This window comes from Cotesia typhae, unplaced genomic scaffold, assembly GCF_013202065.1.
Source record: "Cotesia typhae breed Kobodo isofemale line unplaced genomic scaffold, CoteBio_Ctyphae contig_44, whole genome shotgun sequence".
Taxonomy (NCBI): Eukaryota; Metazoa; Arthropoda; class Insecta; order Hymenoptera; family Braconidae; genus Cotesia; species Cotesia typhae.
This window is the reverse complement of record NW_027423753.1, coordinates 7,493,060-7,510,438: the sequence shown is the minus strand read 5'-3', so window position 1 is coordinate 7,510,438 and position 17,379 is coordinate 7,493,060. Positions and strand designations below refer to the sequence as shown.

At 35.5% G+C, this 17,379-nt stretch overlaps 4 protein-coding genes across 4 annotated transcripts; 2 read left to right on the top strand and 2 right to left on the bottom strand.

The window, feature by feature from the left end:
* Positions 1-2,362: 2,362 nt before the first annotated feature.
* LOC141528923 (uncharacterized) lies at positions 2,363-3,460 on the bottom strand. The gene has a single exon (XM_074245217.1). The coding sequence runs from the start codon at positions 3,458-3,460 to the stop codon at positions 2,363-2,365; it is 1,098 nt and encodes a 365-aa protein (XP_074101318.1).
* A 249-nt stretch (positions 3,461-3,709) lies between these two features.
* On the bottom strand, positions 3,710-10,531 carry LOC141528922 (uncharacterized). Its single transcript, XM_074245216.1, has 2 exons — positions 10,489-10,531; positions 3,710-5,772 (listed from the first exon to the last, which is right to left on the bottom strand). Exons 1-2 carry the CDS (start codon positions 10,529-10,531, stop codon positions 3,710-3,712), a joined length of 2,106 nt encoding a protein of 701 aa, XP_074101317.1.
* Positions 10,532-11,058: 527 nt separating this feature from the next.
* LOC141528921 (uncharacterized) lies at positions 11,059-15,002 on the top strand (the record flags this gene model as incomplete). The annotated part of the gene is given in 4 exon segments (XM_074245215.1): positions 11,059-11,996; positions 12,089-13,221; positions 13,224-13,529; positions 13,532-15,002. Coding segments are annotated over 4 exon segments (3,237 nt in total), but the record flags the coding sequence as incomplete, so codon positions are not given.
* Positions 15,003-15,224: 222 nt separating this feature from the next.
* Positions 15,225-16,200, top strand: LOC141528920 (uncharacterized). Its single transcript, XM_074245214.1, has 2 exons — positions 15,225-15,770; positions 16,126-16,200. Exons 1-2 carry the CDS (start codon positions 15,225-15,227, stop codon positions 16,198-16,200), a joined length of 621 nt encoding a protein of 206 aa, XP_074101315.1.
* The last annotated feature ends 1,179 nt before the right edge of the window (positions 16,201-17,379 follow it).

The following is a 17,379-nucleotide window of genomic DNA, read 5'->3' as shown; positions in this document are numbered from 1 at the left end:
GCACGTGGTAAATTCTTTACGTTGATTTATTGAAATCAAATTTAATTTGGATTGAACGTGAGTTAATTTATCAGTTAAAATTAAAATAGCCTGCCGGGGAAAATCTTGCGGCGGTTGACATCTTGATCGCATCCTGTGACTCATGTCAATTTATTAGGCACTTGCTTGAAAAGAAAATTTATATTGCATTCAATTTTATGATTATTATTTTTCATATGTTATGTTATGATCATACTTATATTTTTCAAGAGTGGTTCACAATTGACATTGGTGAATGTCAATTATAATAATTTTTATTTTGAACATTATTAATATTTAATATTTGTGGATATTAATGAATAAAATGATTATTAATTTTGCACAATCGGCAATTGGTAATGTTAAATACTAATTATTGTGATTTTCGCTTCGAGCATAATTAATAATTAATATTGCTAGATATTAAGTGACGACATAATTATTATTTTTGCATAACTTACGATTATTATCAAATATTAATTATTATCATGATTATAATCACTCGAGCGTGACTTATTATTAATATTGTTAAATATCAAATTTTATTGTATATTATTTTTTTTTCAAGTACTATGTAAGATAATTGTCTTAACATTAAATATTTATTTGCCGGGACCAGGTGTTAAAAGATGGAGGAGACACATTCGTGGTTATAATAGTATTTATTCTAAAATTAATCACAGACGTAGTTTTGGTTGTACAGAGTTTGAGCAGTTTACAAATATTGAGCACTTTTAACACTTGTTCTGAATTTGAGTTATTACATTAGTTCATGAGTACGCGTTGATTGAGTTCAATTGAGTTCTGCTAATCAAGGCATGGTGATTAGACAGGGCATGAGTTGTAGAAAGTTGATCTTCAATTGAAGTGTTAATTAATGTATAATATAATTAACACTAACAATTATGAGCGATAAATAATATGAGTTGTATCAATTAATGTATGTTAATTATACTGAGTATGAGTTGTAGAAATTGATCTTCAATTGAACTGTTAATTAATGTAAAATATAATTAACACTAGCAATTATGAGCGATAAATATGAGTTGTAGAAAATTAGAGTCACTGGATTATTAATCAATTAACAATATAATTAACTCTCACAGTGTGAGCGAATGAGCCTTAAAACTAATGAGTTTAATTGAGTACGTGAGTCTCGGGATACGAGATAGAACACTGAACGTTGAACACGGAATGGCCGACAGGCCCAAGAGCAGGTGGCAGTCACCCCCAATCTCCACCAAGCAACCTCTGCAATGCGGCATTTGATTTTGCCGCATGATGACGAATTTCTATTAGTAGTTGTAGTATTATCGTTGCTAGGTAGAAAGTGTAGGTGACTGTTGTATATGTGTGTGAGAGAGAGCGACACATGGGTAAGCCATGTGACAATGAGTAAGAGAGAGAGGGAGCATTGAATTGTGATAAAGTGATCTCAGATGATTTACAATGAATACTTAATTGTACCTGAGTTGCCAATGATTGCTGGTGAATGAGATGAGTAGCGATGCTGTAGTTGGCTTCAGTTAAGCTGAGTGGATGAGCTTGATGATTTAATAAATACACAAAGTGCACTGTTCACGGTAAATGCGTGTGTACGCTGTGTAATTAGCACGTGTTATGAGTCTGCCGCTTGCCGGTGAGCCAGTTGAGTTGAGGTAGAGCACCCGAGGGCGCTTGTGTAGCGGCGCCTCGGTGCTACCAGTTTGTTGCGGGAAGGTTTGAATGATTCCGCAACATTCCGCCCGCCATCAGGAACTGGGTTGCTGATTATGATCTCAGTAGTGATGAGCACTTGGTGGTGATGAGTTAGAGTTCTGGAGCCAGTGGTAGTACAGCTAGCTTGGTGATTGGACGAGTGAGAGTGCCGTTGACTGTCTCAATGGTTGCCACTCGGATGAGTTTGTCATTGCCTGGGTGGTGACAGCAGTGACTCTGGCCAAGGGCCAGCGAGTTGGTGGAGTTCGTTCATCAGTCAGGAGGACAAGTGACCCGATGGTGATGTTGTTGTAAGCCCGGTGCCACTTGGTCTGAGCTAGATGTCGTTGAATGTAACTGTTGGACCAATGCTTCCAGAAGTATTGGATTCGTTGTTGAATGAACTGCCATCTGGAGAGTCTGGCACTGTTGAGTTCGAGTAGTGATGGTTCTGGAATAGCGTTGAGTGCACGTCCAATGAGTAGGTGACCTGGAGTGAGTGCTGAAAGATCCTGGGGATCTTGTGAGAGTGGTTCCAATGGTCGTGAGTTGAGAATCGCCTCCACCTGGAGCAGAAGAGTCGTAAATTCTTCAAACGTGAATGACGATTCTCCGATTGTCCGTGTGAGATGATGTTTCATTGATTTCACAGCTGCTTCCCACTTTCCACCCATATGTGGAGCAGCTGGGGGTTGAAATGCCAGATGATCTCGTTAACTGTGAGTGCATCAAATATTTCTGATGATTCCTGAGTTCCTTGAGTAAAGAGCCTTTTGAGTTCAGCACAGGCGCCTTGGAACGTTGTCCCACAGTCGCTGTAGAGTGCTGTGCAGAGTCCACGACGGCTGGTAAACCTGTGAAGTGCTGCAATGAATCCCGAGGATGAGTAGTTGCTGACGAGTTCAAGATGAACTGCAGATGATGCCAGGCATACGAATACACATATCCAGCCCTTGTAGGTACGTGATCCTCGGATGTTGGTAGTTTTGATTTGCACTGGACCTGCATAGTCCACTCCAGTATGAGCGAATGCTGATCCTGGTGTGACATTTGGAGCTGGGAGCTGTCCCATGAGTTGTTGAGCACGAATTCCTCGATGTCGAGCGCATTTGAGGCATTTGAGTATTTGAGTTCGCACTGGTTGGCGTCCACCTAATATCCAGTACCGTTGGCGAGTGTATGCGAGTGTGAGTTGAGTTCCACCATGCATGGTACGCTGATGAGCATCAGAGATTATGAGTTTGGAAAGAGCAGCATCACGAGGCAGAATGGCAGGATGCTTAAGTTGATCAGAGTCTGGTGCGTTTTCCAGACGTCCACCTACACGAATGATGCCCTCGGTGTCCAGGAAGGCAGTTAATCGTGCAAATGGATGATCTTTTGGCCATGATGCTTGATTTTTGATCATTTTGAGCTCTGAATGGAAATGAGTGCGTTGAGTTTCCTTCATGCAGAATTGTAGAGCTTGTTTGATTTCAATAGAGGTGATGGGGTGAGAGCTAGGGATGAGTTTGGCCGTTTCTCGATCAAGTCCCGAACTCTCCAGCATATTGCAGTAGCTCGCAACATGCGGAGTAATGGAATTGGTCGGTCCATGATTGACCATCTTGATGTTAGAGGCTTGGTGGTTGAGTAGAGGGCCTTTATTGGCCGTTCTTCCAGCTGAGTGTTGGAGTCGAGTCTCGAGTTGATGAGTGGCCAGGACGATGAGTCTTGAAGTAACCATGGTGGGCCAGTCCACCATAGTTGATGACTTTTGAGTTGGAGGGTTGTCAATCCTCTTGTTGCACAGTCTGCTGGATTTTCTAAGCCAGGAACGAACTTCCAGTGGCCATCTGGAATTAGATCTTGGATTTGTGACACACGATTTCTGACGAAGTCCTTCCAACGAGACGGATGCGATTGTATCCACGTGAGTGCAATTGCAGAGTCGGTCCAAAGGTATGTTGGCACATTGTTGAGTTTGAGTATTGACTGGCAATGAGCGATGAGTTTAGCCAACATATGAGCAGCGGTGAGTTCTAGTTAATTGTTTTAACGGTGCTACCTTGGTTTTGGAGCAAAGCAGCGTAACCTTTGCTCCTTGAGTGCAGTTGTGATGATGGACCTTGATGTATACCACAGCTGCCATCGCCAGTTGCGAGGCATCTGAGAATCCATGGATTTCGAGTGATGAGTTCGTGGACGAATGGATCCACCTGGGAATTTTAATACAATTGATCATGGCAAGTTGATGAGTGAATGCCTTCCACCGTTTACAGAGAGTTTCAGGCAATGGTGAGTCCCAGCTGAGTTTGACAAGCCAGAGTTCCTGCATGAACATCTTGGCTTGAATGATGAGTGGTGACAAGAATCCCAGGGGATCAAAGATTTGGGCCATCTCTGATAAAATTGATCGCTTTGAGTATCTTTGAGCTTTGCATGGTGTCGAGTTCTTGAATGAGAAGTAATCTCGTTGAGGAAACCAGTACATACCCAGAATTTTTGTGCTGTTGTCTGGATCCTCAATGGTGTATTGTGTTATTGCTTCCGCATGATTGAGTTGTTTTAATTGAGGGTGATTGCTTGCCCACTTGGCTAGAGGAAATCCGCCCGCCATGCAGAGTTCTTCTGTTTGATTTGCTATTTGTTGTAGTAGATCTTGAGTGTCTGCGCCACCGGATATATCATCCACGTAGCGTCCTTGAGTAAGTGGTTCCACTGCCAGTGGGAATCTATGGCCTTCGTCATTGACGAGTTGGAGTAGAGCACGAACGGCTAGGTATGGTGCAGCCCTTGTCCCATAGGTGACAGTGGTGAGCATGTATGGAGTGATGTCCCCATCTGGGTTAAACCAGAGGATTTGTTGAAGATGTCGATCATCAGGATGGACCAAGACTTGGCGGTACATTTTTGCCACGTCAGTGATGAAGAAGAACCGATGTCTTCTGGATGTTATGAGAACATCGAAGATGTTGATGAGTAGATTAGGTCCAGTATGCATGATGTCGTTGAGTGAGAGCCCAGAACTGGTATTCTTTGAGCCATTGAAAACCACACGGATTTTGGGTGAGTTGGTGTTCTGCTTCAATACTCCATGATGTGGTAAGAAGTATTGAACTGATGATGATCGCAATGTGGTTGGTTCCATGTGGTTGAGTGATATGTATTCTGCCATGAATTCCATGTAGAGTTGTTTGAGTTGTGGGTCTTTGCTGAGTCGATGCATGAGGTGGCGAAGGCATTGGTATGCTGCCTTGACTGAATCTCCAAGTTTGTGAACTGGAGAGATTACTGGTAGTCTGACCATGTATCGCCCAGATGAGTCACGAGAGTGAGTCCTTGCAAAGTGAGCTTCACAAGCCTCCTCGTCGGGTGTTAATTGAGGTTGATAAGTGGTGATGATCTCTTCTTGAACCCAGAACCGTGTCAAGATGTCCTGTAGGTTCACGTCTTGTTGAATAGTAGCTGCCTGGAATGATCTCCTTGACTGATGAGTATGATGTTGGGTGGGACCAAGAATGATCCATTCAAATAGAGTGTGTTGAGCGATTAGACCCGGAAATTCGAGCTGAATGAGTCCACCAGTAATCACTTGACCGTAGTAATCGGCTCCAATGATGATGTTAATTGGACCTGGTGTGCAGAATTCAGGGTCAGCTAGAGTAAGATGTTGTAGTTGTGTGAGTTGATTGTGCGGGATTGACACTGATGGTAATTGTATTGTCAATCCGCGCAATACATGAGCGTGAAGGTTGAGTGTTTTGCTTGAGTGTTGTGATCTCAGAGTTAGCTCAACACAGCCATTGGTTCGGCCAGCCTTTGCATTGCCAATGCCAATGACACTGAGTTGAGATCGAGTGCGAGTGAGATTGAGACTATGTACCAATGAATCTGAAATAAAGGAGATCTCAGAACCAGAGTCTAGCAAGATGCGTATTGGAATGGTACTTAGCTTTGTAATGATGTTGACCAGGCAGGTGGCGAGAATTGTGGCAGAGTGTTGATCATTGAGAGTACCAGTTGGAGTGTGGTAAGTGTGATCATACTGATCATGAGTGTTGATCTTTGGCGGATCTTGAGTATGAGTGTGAGCAGAGTTTGATGAGTGTTAACAATTAATTTAATTTCTGACAAGTAAATAATATGAAAATCTTTAAATAGAACAAAATAATTAATTTGTTTATAATTCTTTAACCACGTATTATTAGTTTTAATTATTAATTTCTAAAGTCTACAGCTCTTTTATGAGATATATATTTTTCATTTATAAACGTATTATACACTAAATTATATTATGAAATCAAAATAAGTAATTGAAATTTCACGCGTCAAATCATCATATGTCAAATCCCGTGTAAAAAAAAATTGTCCCAAAAATGGCCCAAGCTTGGGACATCCAAACGTGACACAATTTGGGACATCTCAGAAATAAACAGAAATTTTAAAATAGTGAATTTAAGTAATTTTTCGTCAATTTTACGTATTTTTTTGAAAATTTTCAGAATGATTCTTCAATTATACTACAATTTTAAACGTTTATTAAATAATTTAATAAAAAAAAATTTATTTTTGCACAGCTGTAAATTTGTCTAGGAATTGATGGATAAAACATTTATTGACTATTTTTGGGACAATTGAAGGACAACTTTGGGACAATTTTAGGACAACTTTAGGACAATTTCAGGACATTTTTGGGACATTTCAAAAATATTTTTAGAACTTTTTAAAAATATTTTTAAGACAATTTTGAACGTTTTTTGAATGATTTTAAAAAAGACAATTTATTTTTGCACGGTTATAGATTTATCGTAAGATTAATGGATCAAAATTTTTAGGACATTTTTGGGACTTTTTTGGAACAAATTTAGGACATTTTCGGAACAATTGTGGGACATTTTAGAAATATTTTGAGAACAATTTTTAACGTTTTTAAAATGGTGTAATGAAATTTCTCGCGCGCGCGCGCGCGTGTGTGTGTGTGTGTGTGTGTGTGTGTGTGAACCTCTCGTAACTTTTGAACGGCTTATCCGATTTTATCGCGATTGGTGTCATTCGAAAGGGCTTCATCAAACTTTGATTTTCTGAGAATTTGATTCGATTCGGAGCGATAGATTTCGAGAAAATGCAAAAAAGGTGAAAAAAAAATGGTTCTTTTTTAATTTTTTTCAAATATCTCTGAATTGGCTAAACCGATCGACTTAAAAAATAAGTCAGCTTTCAACCGTGAAAACCCCCATCTATCGCTACCAAAAAGGTCAAATTCAGTTGATGCGTTCGTGAGATATCGTTGTCGAAAACAATCGAAAAAAAAGTTTTTTTGTAATAACTTCGAAATTTTTTATCAGATCAATTTTTTCGTTGAAAATTTTTTATAAAGCTTAAAAAACTACATCAATTGCCAACAACCGCGTGAAAATAGGTTGATTAATTCAAAAGTTATAGCAGTTTGAAAATTAAAAAAATCGTGTTTTATTAAATTTTGATCAGACTTTTGAGCTCGAAGAACTCAAAAGCATAAAACAGCTACTTTTTTATAGAGCTAAAAAAACTACATCGATTGCCGCCGACCGCGTGAAAATCGGCTGATTCATTTAAAAGTTATTCCCGTTTGAAAATTCAAAAAATTGTGTTTTATTAATCCGCTATTAGAGTTTTGAGCTCGAATAGCTTAAAATGACACAAAAATCATATTTTTTTAGATCGAAAAGCTAATTTTGATCGCTTAATTACAAAATGAGCGCGAAGTTGCAGGGATGGCCTTTAGGGTCAATCGTCATCCTAATTTTTTTTTGTTATTTGTTTTTTGATTCAAAAATATTGCGAGACGCTAACACGTTCCGTGTTTGAATGAAACTGGACGTTTTGTTTTTTTTTTAATTGAAAAATCTTTTGATGATAACTGAACGAAGAATATTTGACAAAATTTGATGCGACGGAGTGTGTAAGAAATTTTTGTTGTTGTTGATCAGATAATTAATTACTGATGTCAATTGGAGGCGACGAACTGATTAATTTTTTTCTCGTTAATAAAATCTTGCGTACCGGCGAATCGACGACACTTTGATTATCAGTGTTATTGCGAATCAATATTTTTTTAGTTTTTTCATTTTTATTGTTTAATTCATTATCACGAAGTATTTTTGTTATTCAATGAATTTTGGCTTATTTTTTTTCAAAACGCGACGAGTCAATCCGTGTAAATTTTCCCAAATCTTTCCTCGTTTCCTTCTTTAACCGAATTTGAACTCTTAATACCCGCCGCCCGACGAAGAGTCCCGGATCGCAGCAGCCGGAAACGACGTGATTGGAGCCCAGCTCCTGGCCCCCAACCGAAGGTAAGGCAGGTAGGCAAAATTCATTTATTTCCGGCCTCAACCTCGACAACGCATGAAATCGAATTACCCGTTAAAATGTACTGTTAAAATTATTTGAAAATTATTGAAATAATTTAACTAATCGATGGAATATTTGTAAATCTGACAACATATTAGTTAGTTACAAAGACATCATTATGGAGCAATTATATGTTCCGCACTGTCGAAACTAGTATTAAAAGTCTTCGATAGATGGTGCATGGCCGCAGAACCGTTCTGTTTCTAGATACGTGACTTTGAAGAGTTAAGTTCCAATAAGAGCAGGATTTTTGTACTTTATTGTAGAGTGTATCTGCTTTTGAATAAAGTTATACAAACAACTATAATAAATTTTGTATCAACTACGAATTAGGGTTATTCAAATTATCAAAACAAAAAAATAAAATCAGAAATGATCAATTTCCTACATGATTCAGGTTTGTCTATATCTCGATATGGTCATATCAGCCCTAAACAGACCATGTCGTCTATACACTTTTTAGTTTGACTTGTCCACATTTTGGTAAGATAGCTACTTGCACAGATTAGACATTGAGACACTACAGAATGTCCCGACTTTATCAGCCTGGCGAACTACCACCCGAAATTTTCGTTACCGTTAGCTAAAATAATAGGTAGTCCCGTGACGTCAAAAGACGACACGAGGAGGGGAAAACGGTCACAAACCCCAATACTTAAGCGGTTATCGACACGTCGATCTATCCCCCGGTGTTAACCACCACGCTAGATTTTCAAGTCAGTTTTACCACTATCCTACTATTACTACTAATAGGTGACTACTCACCAAAATCACTAAAATCTATCAAACTTATTGTTTAACTAAAAAGTTTATATTATTATTAATATTATTATGTTGCGTTAAACTAATATCATTGCGTTTATTATCAATAATTAATCACCTATAACCTCGAATATAAGTAAAATATTCATACAACTATTTTATTGTGCTTCGTTACCGAGTATAATAAATTTACTTAAAGTGTTAATTTAGTGAAATAAAGTTAAGTTTTGTCATAATTTTATCGCTAACCAATCTTCATTTGTTAAACATCTACGTCTATTCTGCGTTATTTTGTACAACCAACTACAAAGCCAATCAAGGACGAAGAACCATCTTTGCAGTGAAATTTGTAAGTAATTAAAACAAATTAACTGGCACACGTGGTAATTTCTGTCTGAAAATTAATTAATCAATCTACTAAAAAACCAAGACAATCATTAAGGAGTTACATGGGTTTCACGGTTTCAAAAAATCGAAAATTTTTTTTTTGAAGTTATACTTCTTTTGCCGCATTGGAGAAAATTGATGAGGGTGAATTTTTACGATGCGCGCGCAAACCGACTCCCAAATTTAACAGTATGAAATTAGTTCTAGGTGGCATGAAAGTCGATAGCTATGTTCAAGTTGTATATTCTAGTATTTTTGTACTTAGAAGTTCTAAGTTAGAATAGGGATGCACGATTCCAAAAGAAAAATCGATCTCGAGAATCGCGATAAATTTTATCGAAAGAATTGATCCTTGATAAAATCGAGTGTGAAAGAATCGATCCACTGATAATCGATCGTTTGAATGGAGGCGTAATTTTCAAGTTTAAAGAATTCCATATCATTATAATGAACTAATTTAAAAATTAATATGGCTTATACTAATGCATTTTCAATTATTAAAAAAGACATTTCCTCTAGATTGAAAATAATATTTTATTGCACTTAATAACAGTGGATTATAATTTTTTTACTAAATGCTTTCTAATATTTAAATGAGTTAATTAATTATTAATTAAATTGATTTAATTAAATATTAATACTGCTATTAAATATTAATCAAATAAAAAGTATTATTAGTTAAATGTATATTTTAATAAAAAAATAAATATTTTTTTCTAGTTTCGAAAAGAATAATAAAATTATTAAAAGAAAGTAAAATTAAGTTTTTCTTATTAGAAAAACCATTCCGCTATTGGTAGGGATTTAAGGAACAATATTTGCTGTAAATGGTCAGCACTTAATTGATTTCTGATAGCATTTCCAATATGACTAGCAATAGAAAAAAGTCTTTCATACGGGACAGAAGTTGCAGGAATCGTGAGGTGTTCTAAGGCTATCGATGATAAAACTGGTGCAGATTTTTTTTTCTCGGTTCAAAACTCAATTGCGTTCTCATCTTATTGAGAAGGACTATCAATAAATTTTTTTTTCTAATACGATTATAAAAATTTTCAATGACACAGAATTTATTAGATATTTCACCATATTTGTATTTTATTTATATAGTAAATGAGTTAAAAAATTACACTTATTGATTTGAATAATTTCTATAAGTGGGATTTTTTCTCATTTTAACTGCTACAATTAATTTGTTATAATATTTAAAAAAAATTTTATCTCAATTTTAGAATCAAGTTTTTAAATTACTTAAAAAATACTTTCTTTCAAAATTCCCGGTCATCGTCGCCATTTTATTTTTAGATGATCGATTCCGACTGAAGAATCGATATGTCGATTCAACTTGCTCTGAAGAATCGATCTAAATAATCGAATCGACAACAGGAAAAGATCGATTCTAGTAAGAATCGATTTTGAATCATGCATCCCTAAGTTAGAACACGTGTTTCGTTACAGTATAATCAAACAGTGTCAGTAAATAAACGTTATTTTGGTGTTTTTATTAAATCAATTTTATACACGACGGTGATAGTATATACTAATAATTTATTAGTATACATGTATATATATATATATATATATATATATATATATATATATATATATATATATATATATATATATATATATATATATATATATATATATATATATATAAATTGAATATTAGTGATAAAACTGATTTAAATAAAATATTTTGAGTGCATTTATAGATTTAAGGTTGATTGTCGGTATGTATAATTTATTTATATCATTAATCAAAAATTATTACGTTATTATTATTTAAAAAATAATTTTTTTCCCCTTTAACGCTATAAAAATGTAAGAATTAACCTTGAAAATAATGACTACTCTGATATTGATTCCTTTTATAAAAATAACAATATTACTTGTGATGAAGATTATAACAATATTCTTCGAGCTGGAATTAAGCGACCAAGAGTGTTTGTCAAACGTCAACCTAGCGAAAAGTGGCATAACCACTTTAATTCGTTTGTATTCAACATTGTTCGATCTAATATGGATATCCAGTTCATTACTGAAGAATATTCCTGTGCTAATTATGTCGCGGAATATGTGAATAAAACCAACCGTGGTGTTAGTCATTTACAACGACAAATTATTGAAATTATGGATGAGCATCCTGAATTTGATGTTGTTGAAATAACAAGAAAAATAGGCGTGAATATGCTCAACGGTGCAGAAATAACTAGTCAAGAGGCTGCTTGGTATTTGTTACGGGAACCAATGTCAAAGTGTTCAACGATTGTTACTACTATTCCAACTATGTGGCCAGTTGATCGTCAAAGAATAAGAAAGACACGAAAAGAATTAGATGCGTTGGGTATTGAAGATGATTCAGCAAATATTTGGAAAGAAAACTGGTTTGATAAATATCAACGCAGACACGAAGACTTGGAAAATGTAACTTTAGCTCAATTTGTTGCTGTTTATAATATTAAACCCAACGACACTTACACAAAAAGAAAAGTCCCACGTGTTCTTCGTTATCGGAATTACGACATGGGAACAGATCTGAATGAATATAAACGTGAAATGGTAACCTTACACTTTCCGTTTCGAAACGAAGATGAAGAAATACTCGCTGAGATGAAATTTATCGAAATATACAACAGCAATGAGAATATAATTTTAAATAGACGCACTCAATTCGAATCTAATTTGGATGTACAAAAAACAATTGAAATGTGTCGACATTTGTGTCGAGAAGATGATTTTCAAGATGCAAACGAAGTGCAAGATGTCGCCAACGTGATGCCTGATCCAAATCCATTTCAAAATTTATACGATAACCCTATTTCTGATGTGAATAGTGATCTTCGATTAGCTGTACTCAACAAACTGGGCCTATTGCTAAAAAACGTGACAACTTGATGCCAAATGCTGAATTTTTTGAGTTGATGAGGATGGCAAATGATAAGCAACAAGAACTTTTGCTCCATGTTATCTCACATCTATTATGCTCAAATAGTGATCCATTCCAAATATTTTTCACAGGCCCAGCAGGATGTGGTAAAACTTTTGTTATAAAACTTCTCATGGAGATTTATAACCGCTTCACTGATAACGATGGGTATTGCAACTCTTATATTGCCTGTGCTTCAACAGGTAAAGCTGCTGTTGCAATAGACGGGACTACTGTGCATACTGCTTCAAAAATATCTTTGTCTAGGTTATTTCCCCTAAGTACTGAGGTAGCTCATCAATACAGAGCATTATTTAAATACGTTAAAGTATTAATTGTTGACGAAATTAGTATGATCGGAGCAGAATTACTTACTCAAATTGACTCATGTTTAAAACAGATTACAGGTAATTTTAATATTAACTTTGGAGGGATAGATGTCATTCTCATTGGACATTTACGTCAGTTACCACCGGTTAGAGCTACTCCAATCTACAAACAACAAAAACAAAGAATTGTTGGACCTGTATTGTGGCGTGGATTGAAATTTTATGAACTCGAGCAAGTAATGAGACAAGCAAATCAACAGTTTTCTACAATCTTGACTAAAATTGGAAATGGTGAACAACTTGGCGATTTCGAGTTGAACTTATTAGAATCACGTTTTGTAACTATTCAAGAAGCTGAAACTAAATGTCCACATGGGATCCGATTATTTAATACAAATGAAGCTGTAACAAGATATAATAGTAAAATTTTAAATCTTGCACAAGAAAAGACAATCTCAATAGCGAAAGATGTATTCACTGGTTGTACTTCGGCAGAGCAAACTACTTCCTTCCGTCAAAAACTACACAAAATGTCATTAATTGATACTGGAGGATTACCTTACGAAACTGTATTTGTGGTAAACGTCTTCTACATGATAACAACAAATATAGACGTGTCTGATGGCTTAGCAAATGGGGCTGTTGGTAGACTAGTTTATATAGAATATAATGGTGATAGAGACGTAAATGTTGCGTGGCTTGAGTTCCCAAACTCATTGAAGATTGGTCAAAAATTCGAAGAAAAGTCGCTGGACATGTAGCTGCGCATCAAATTAGTAAAACAGCAGTGCCTATCACGAGAAGATCTTCGACTATTTCTCTAAATAACAGTAAAACGATTAATGTTAAACGTTCGCATTTACCTTTAGTTTGTGCATGTGCAACAACTATTCATAAGTCGCAAGGGAGTACATACCCTGAAATTGTCTATGAATATAATAAAACACATCCCTTATCATTAGTTTATGTCGCTTTATCACGCGTTACAAGTGTCGATGGGTTATACATCACTACAAGAGATAATGATAAAACATTTTTCATGGACGAAGACCTTCAACTGCAGTCGCTAATCTGCGAACTGAATTTCAACGACTCTCGAATAATCGTTTGATTACTATCAAGGACGATATCTTAAATTTCATTAGCCAAAGAAAAGGATTGACAGTGTATACTTTCAACTGTCAAAGTTTACGCGCTCACTCCATTGACTTAAATGATTCAGTTATACAAAAATCACAGATTTTGATGTTAAATGAAACTTGGCTGGATGACACTGAATCAGTTAGCATACCACATTTTAATTGCATCGTTCAATATAAACGATCAAATCATCGAGCTGGAGGAGTTGCTATTTATCACAATGCAAACGATACTACAAATATTATTACTCCTTGCATTGATATGACAGCCAGACAGTCCGAATTTGTAAGTTCATCAAAGTCGACCGTAGGTGAATTTTGTGTAGCGGAGTGTGTAATGGAAGATGGTCATAACATTGTTTTAGTTGCAATTTATATTTCTCCAAATCAAAAAATTGAAGACATTATTTATTTTTTGAAAAGAACATTATTTCCATTCACAACAATTGGAGCATCTTATATGGGTAAAAATGAGGATAAGTTACCTATGATTTTGAGTGGAGACTTTAATATAAACTTTAATTCAAAGATTTCTGAGCCACTGATAAAATTTTTTAATGACGATTTAAATCTATCAATTAATAATGACACTTCAGTTTCAACAACACGGCATGGCACCACTATTGATGGTGTATTTACAAGGTACTTATCTACAGTTTCAACAAGACTATTTATATCATATTTTAGCTACCACAAACCTCTTGTTACTCACGTCCCTATTCAGTCACTACGAGAAGAATCTACAAGTATAAAATAGTTTATTTAAAATATTTATAAATATATTTATATATATATTTAATTCATAGTCATAATGATTGTATATTTTTACTATGTAGTCATATTTTCACGTAAATAAAACGTTTTTCATTTAAATGTAATCTTTTTAATTAATTTTAGTATAATATTTATCGTTAATCACCACTGAATTTTAGTTATTGTTTTTCTATACGCCAAAGAAGTATAACTTCTAACGCGTGTACATGAGTACACACACTCTTGTTTGTCTTATTAAATTCTATAACATCTCTAGAATATTTTTCTAAATTTTCAAGTTGATCCGATTAATAGTTTCGGAGATACAGCCTTGAAAAGGTGGACGCTCGAGGTCAGGTATAAGCTGAGGGAGCAGTAGGTAAAACGCAGCTGCAGCTCATCTATTGTTAGCCGGAATTCTTGTCCCTTTTTTTCTAAAAATTGCCTTTTAAAGTGTCTAGAACCCAGATAACGGAAGGTGTTCGTAGAAAAGATAGACCTAAGAAGATGAAACAATCGTTTAATCTAAAAAATCCTGAGGTAAATGATAATTCCTTCACGAGTACGTCGGCAAATAAATTAAAAGGTGATGACAAACAGCACGTGCCAGAGGAAGCCACGCTACAATATTCGATCATTGACTTTGCTCTGGTTTTTTCTACACTTTCGTGTTTTATACGGTGTTCAAACATTATTGAAAGTGGAGGTGAAGAAAAATTTTGTAATGGAAAAGTAAATTTTAAACAATGCTCCAAATTCGGTCTGGGATTTAAACTTGTGGTAGAATGTGAACGATGTATGCCAAAATATATTTTATTATGTCAACAAATTGGCAGAATGTATGAACTAAATCGGCGGTTCATTTTTGTTGTGCGAGTATTGGGTTTGGGTCTTGCTGGATGCAAGAAGTTTTGCGGTTTGATGGATCTAAGCAGCTCCTTTTCTAATCAATCAACATACGACTTTTATATTAATAAAATACATGAATGTTTTACCATAGTTACTGAAAAACTGTTCTCCTCTGCTGCTACAGAGGAAAAGCAATTGACAAGTTTAGCAAACAACATGGAATATACGACAGATGTGACTGTCTCCGGTGATGGGACATGGAAAAAGCGTGGTTTTGCATCACTTTATGGTATTATCAATGAAGGGATATCAGCATTATTATCAATTATGCACGGTATGGATCTAAAACTTGGTTCAAATTCCCATGAATATGCCCGAAACATGGATGAAAACCGGGTGACCGCAGCCGAAAAGAAATCTACCAGCGAGACTCGTGAAGCCAGGATTCGTCATAGACTGGATACAGAAGGATGCCCTGAACATTGCAGCTGTAGCAGGTTCTCTACTTTATGGCCCAGGAATCGACGATTCAATGTAAGTTAGAAAAAAAAAATTTTCCCACTTTTATTGTCTCTTAAAACTTTAAACGCGTTTTTCTCAAAACTATGTTATCAAAGTCGGTTGTCAAGATCTCTCGCGAACTACTCAACCGATCTTGATGAAATTTTACATAGGTCTTCAAGATATCATTTACAAGGTCTTGAACGAAGGATTTTTTTTTTTTTAATTACAACTATTTAAAAAAAAAAATGTCGAGAAATTTTCATCGAAATTTGCATTTTTTTATAAAAACGTCTGCCAAAAATCCAATTTTCATTTTTTTTTTTCCTTCGTCCAATACCTAGTTTATTGTCTTTACTAAAACACGTATTTTTTATTTTTATTTCAGATGATCCTGAAAGAAGTTCTGCTGATAACGCGGAGGCACCTTTTTTCCGAGGAACTGCCGGAAATGGCGTCGTAATGACCGCCATTTTGATATTTTTTCTTGAAAATTTTACAAAATGTTTATTAAATATGTATCTTTTAAATAAAAAAAATTTCATTAAAATATTCCATTTTTTATATGTAAAAAAAATTATTGAAAAAAGGCCGTTTTTTGCCCGAGGAAACCCATGTAACCCCTTAATACATGGGAGCGGAATATCCTAGGGCAGTGAACCAAAATATAACGAAATCTAGGCGATTATGCTTGATCCGCGAGGTTTAGTGGCCTAGAGAATTAAATCTTTCAAAGAAGTAAAAATTTAGTGTTTCAACATCTGATATTATTACTTCAGTTTTTATACTTGTCGCCAGGTCTACCACACTTGCAGCACAGGTTGAAATTAAAATAATCAAAAATTCTACAGCACTGACCAATGTACAATCTAAAGCCATTATTTCACAGATGTAGATAAGATTCTAATAGCATATTATGACCCAAGATCAGAAAGTTGGATTTTCTGGCGTATGAGATGTTATGTCCAAGAGCGTTTTTAGAGCAGTAGCGTAAACAGTGGAGATTTGGACTAACAGTTTAAAGAATACGCAACGGAAGTTTTAATTCCGTTGTTTTAATTATTTATGTGGGACGTTTTTGACGTACGAACTTACCACGCCTCCGTTTGAGACTGACGGATTTTTAATGTACGTAGATGTACTTACTCCTTGCTGGATTGTTTCTTATCCCTGAATCCGTGATTCCGGGGGCTGCTCTTAGTGCCTCTTCTTTTGATTGGGCCGTTTGGTCATTTTTTGCAGCAGATGGAGTAGGATGGATTTGGGCTGCTTATCTTAAGGGCTTCTTATTTTATAACTAAAAATAGTAGATTTCTCTTCTAGTTTTTAGATTTATTAATAAACACTAAAACTTACACCTTCAAAATAGTATTTTTAACGTAATTTATATTAATTAGTTTTATTTATTGAGCTAACGTCCTCCAGTCCCCCGTAGAGTAAAGTGCGCAAATTTAGCTTTTAAAATATTTTAAATAAACTTAATGGCCGGATTCTCGCCCAAGTGCAGAGCAAATTAGAACTTTGAGAATACGACTCTCTACGATTAATTTAATAAGTAATACGTGGCCTGCCGGTTGAACCGTATCTGAACTCGTCTTAAGTGCAGCGTAAATTAAGATAAGGGACTTATACAAGGCACGAG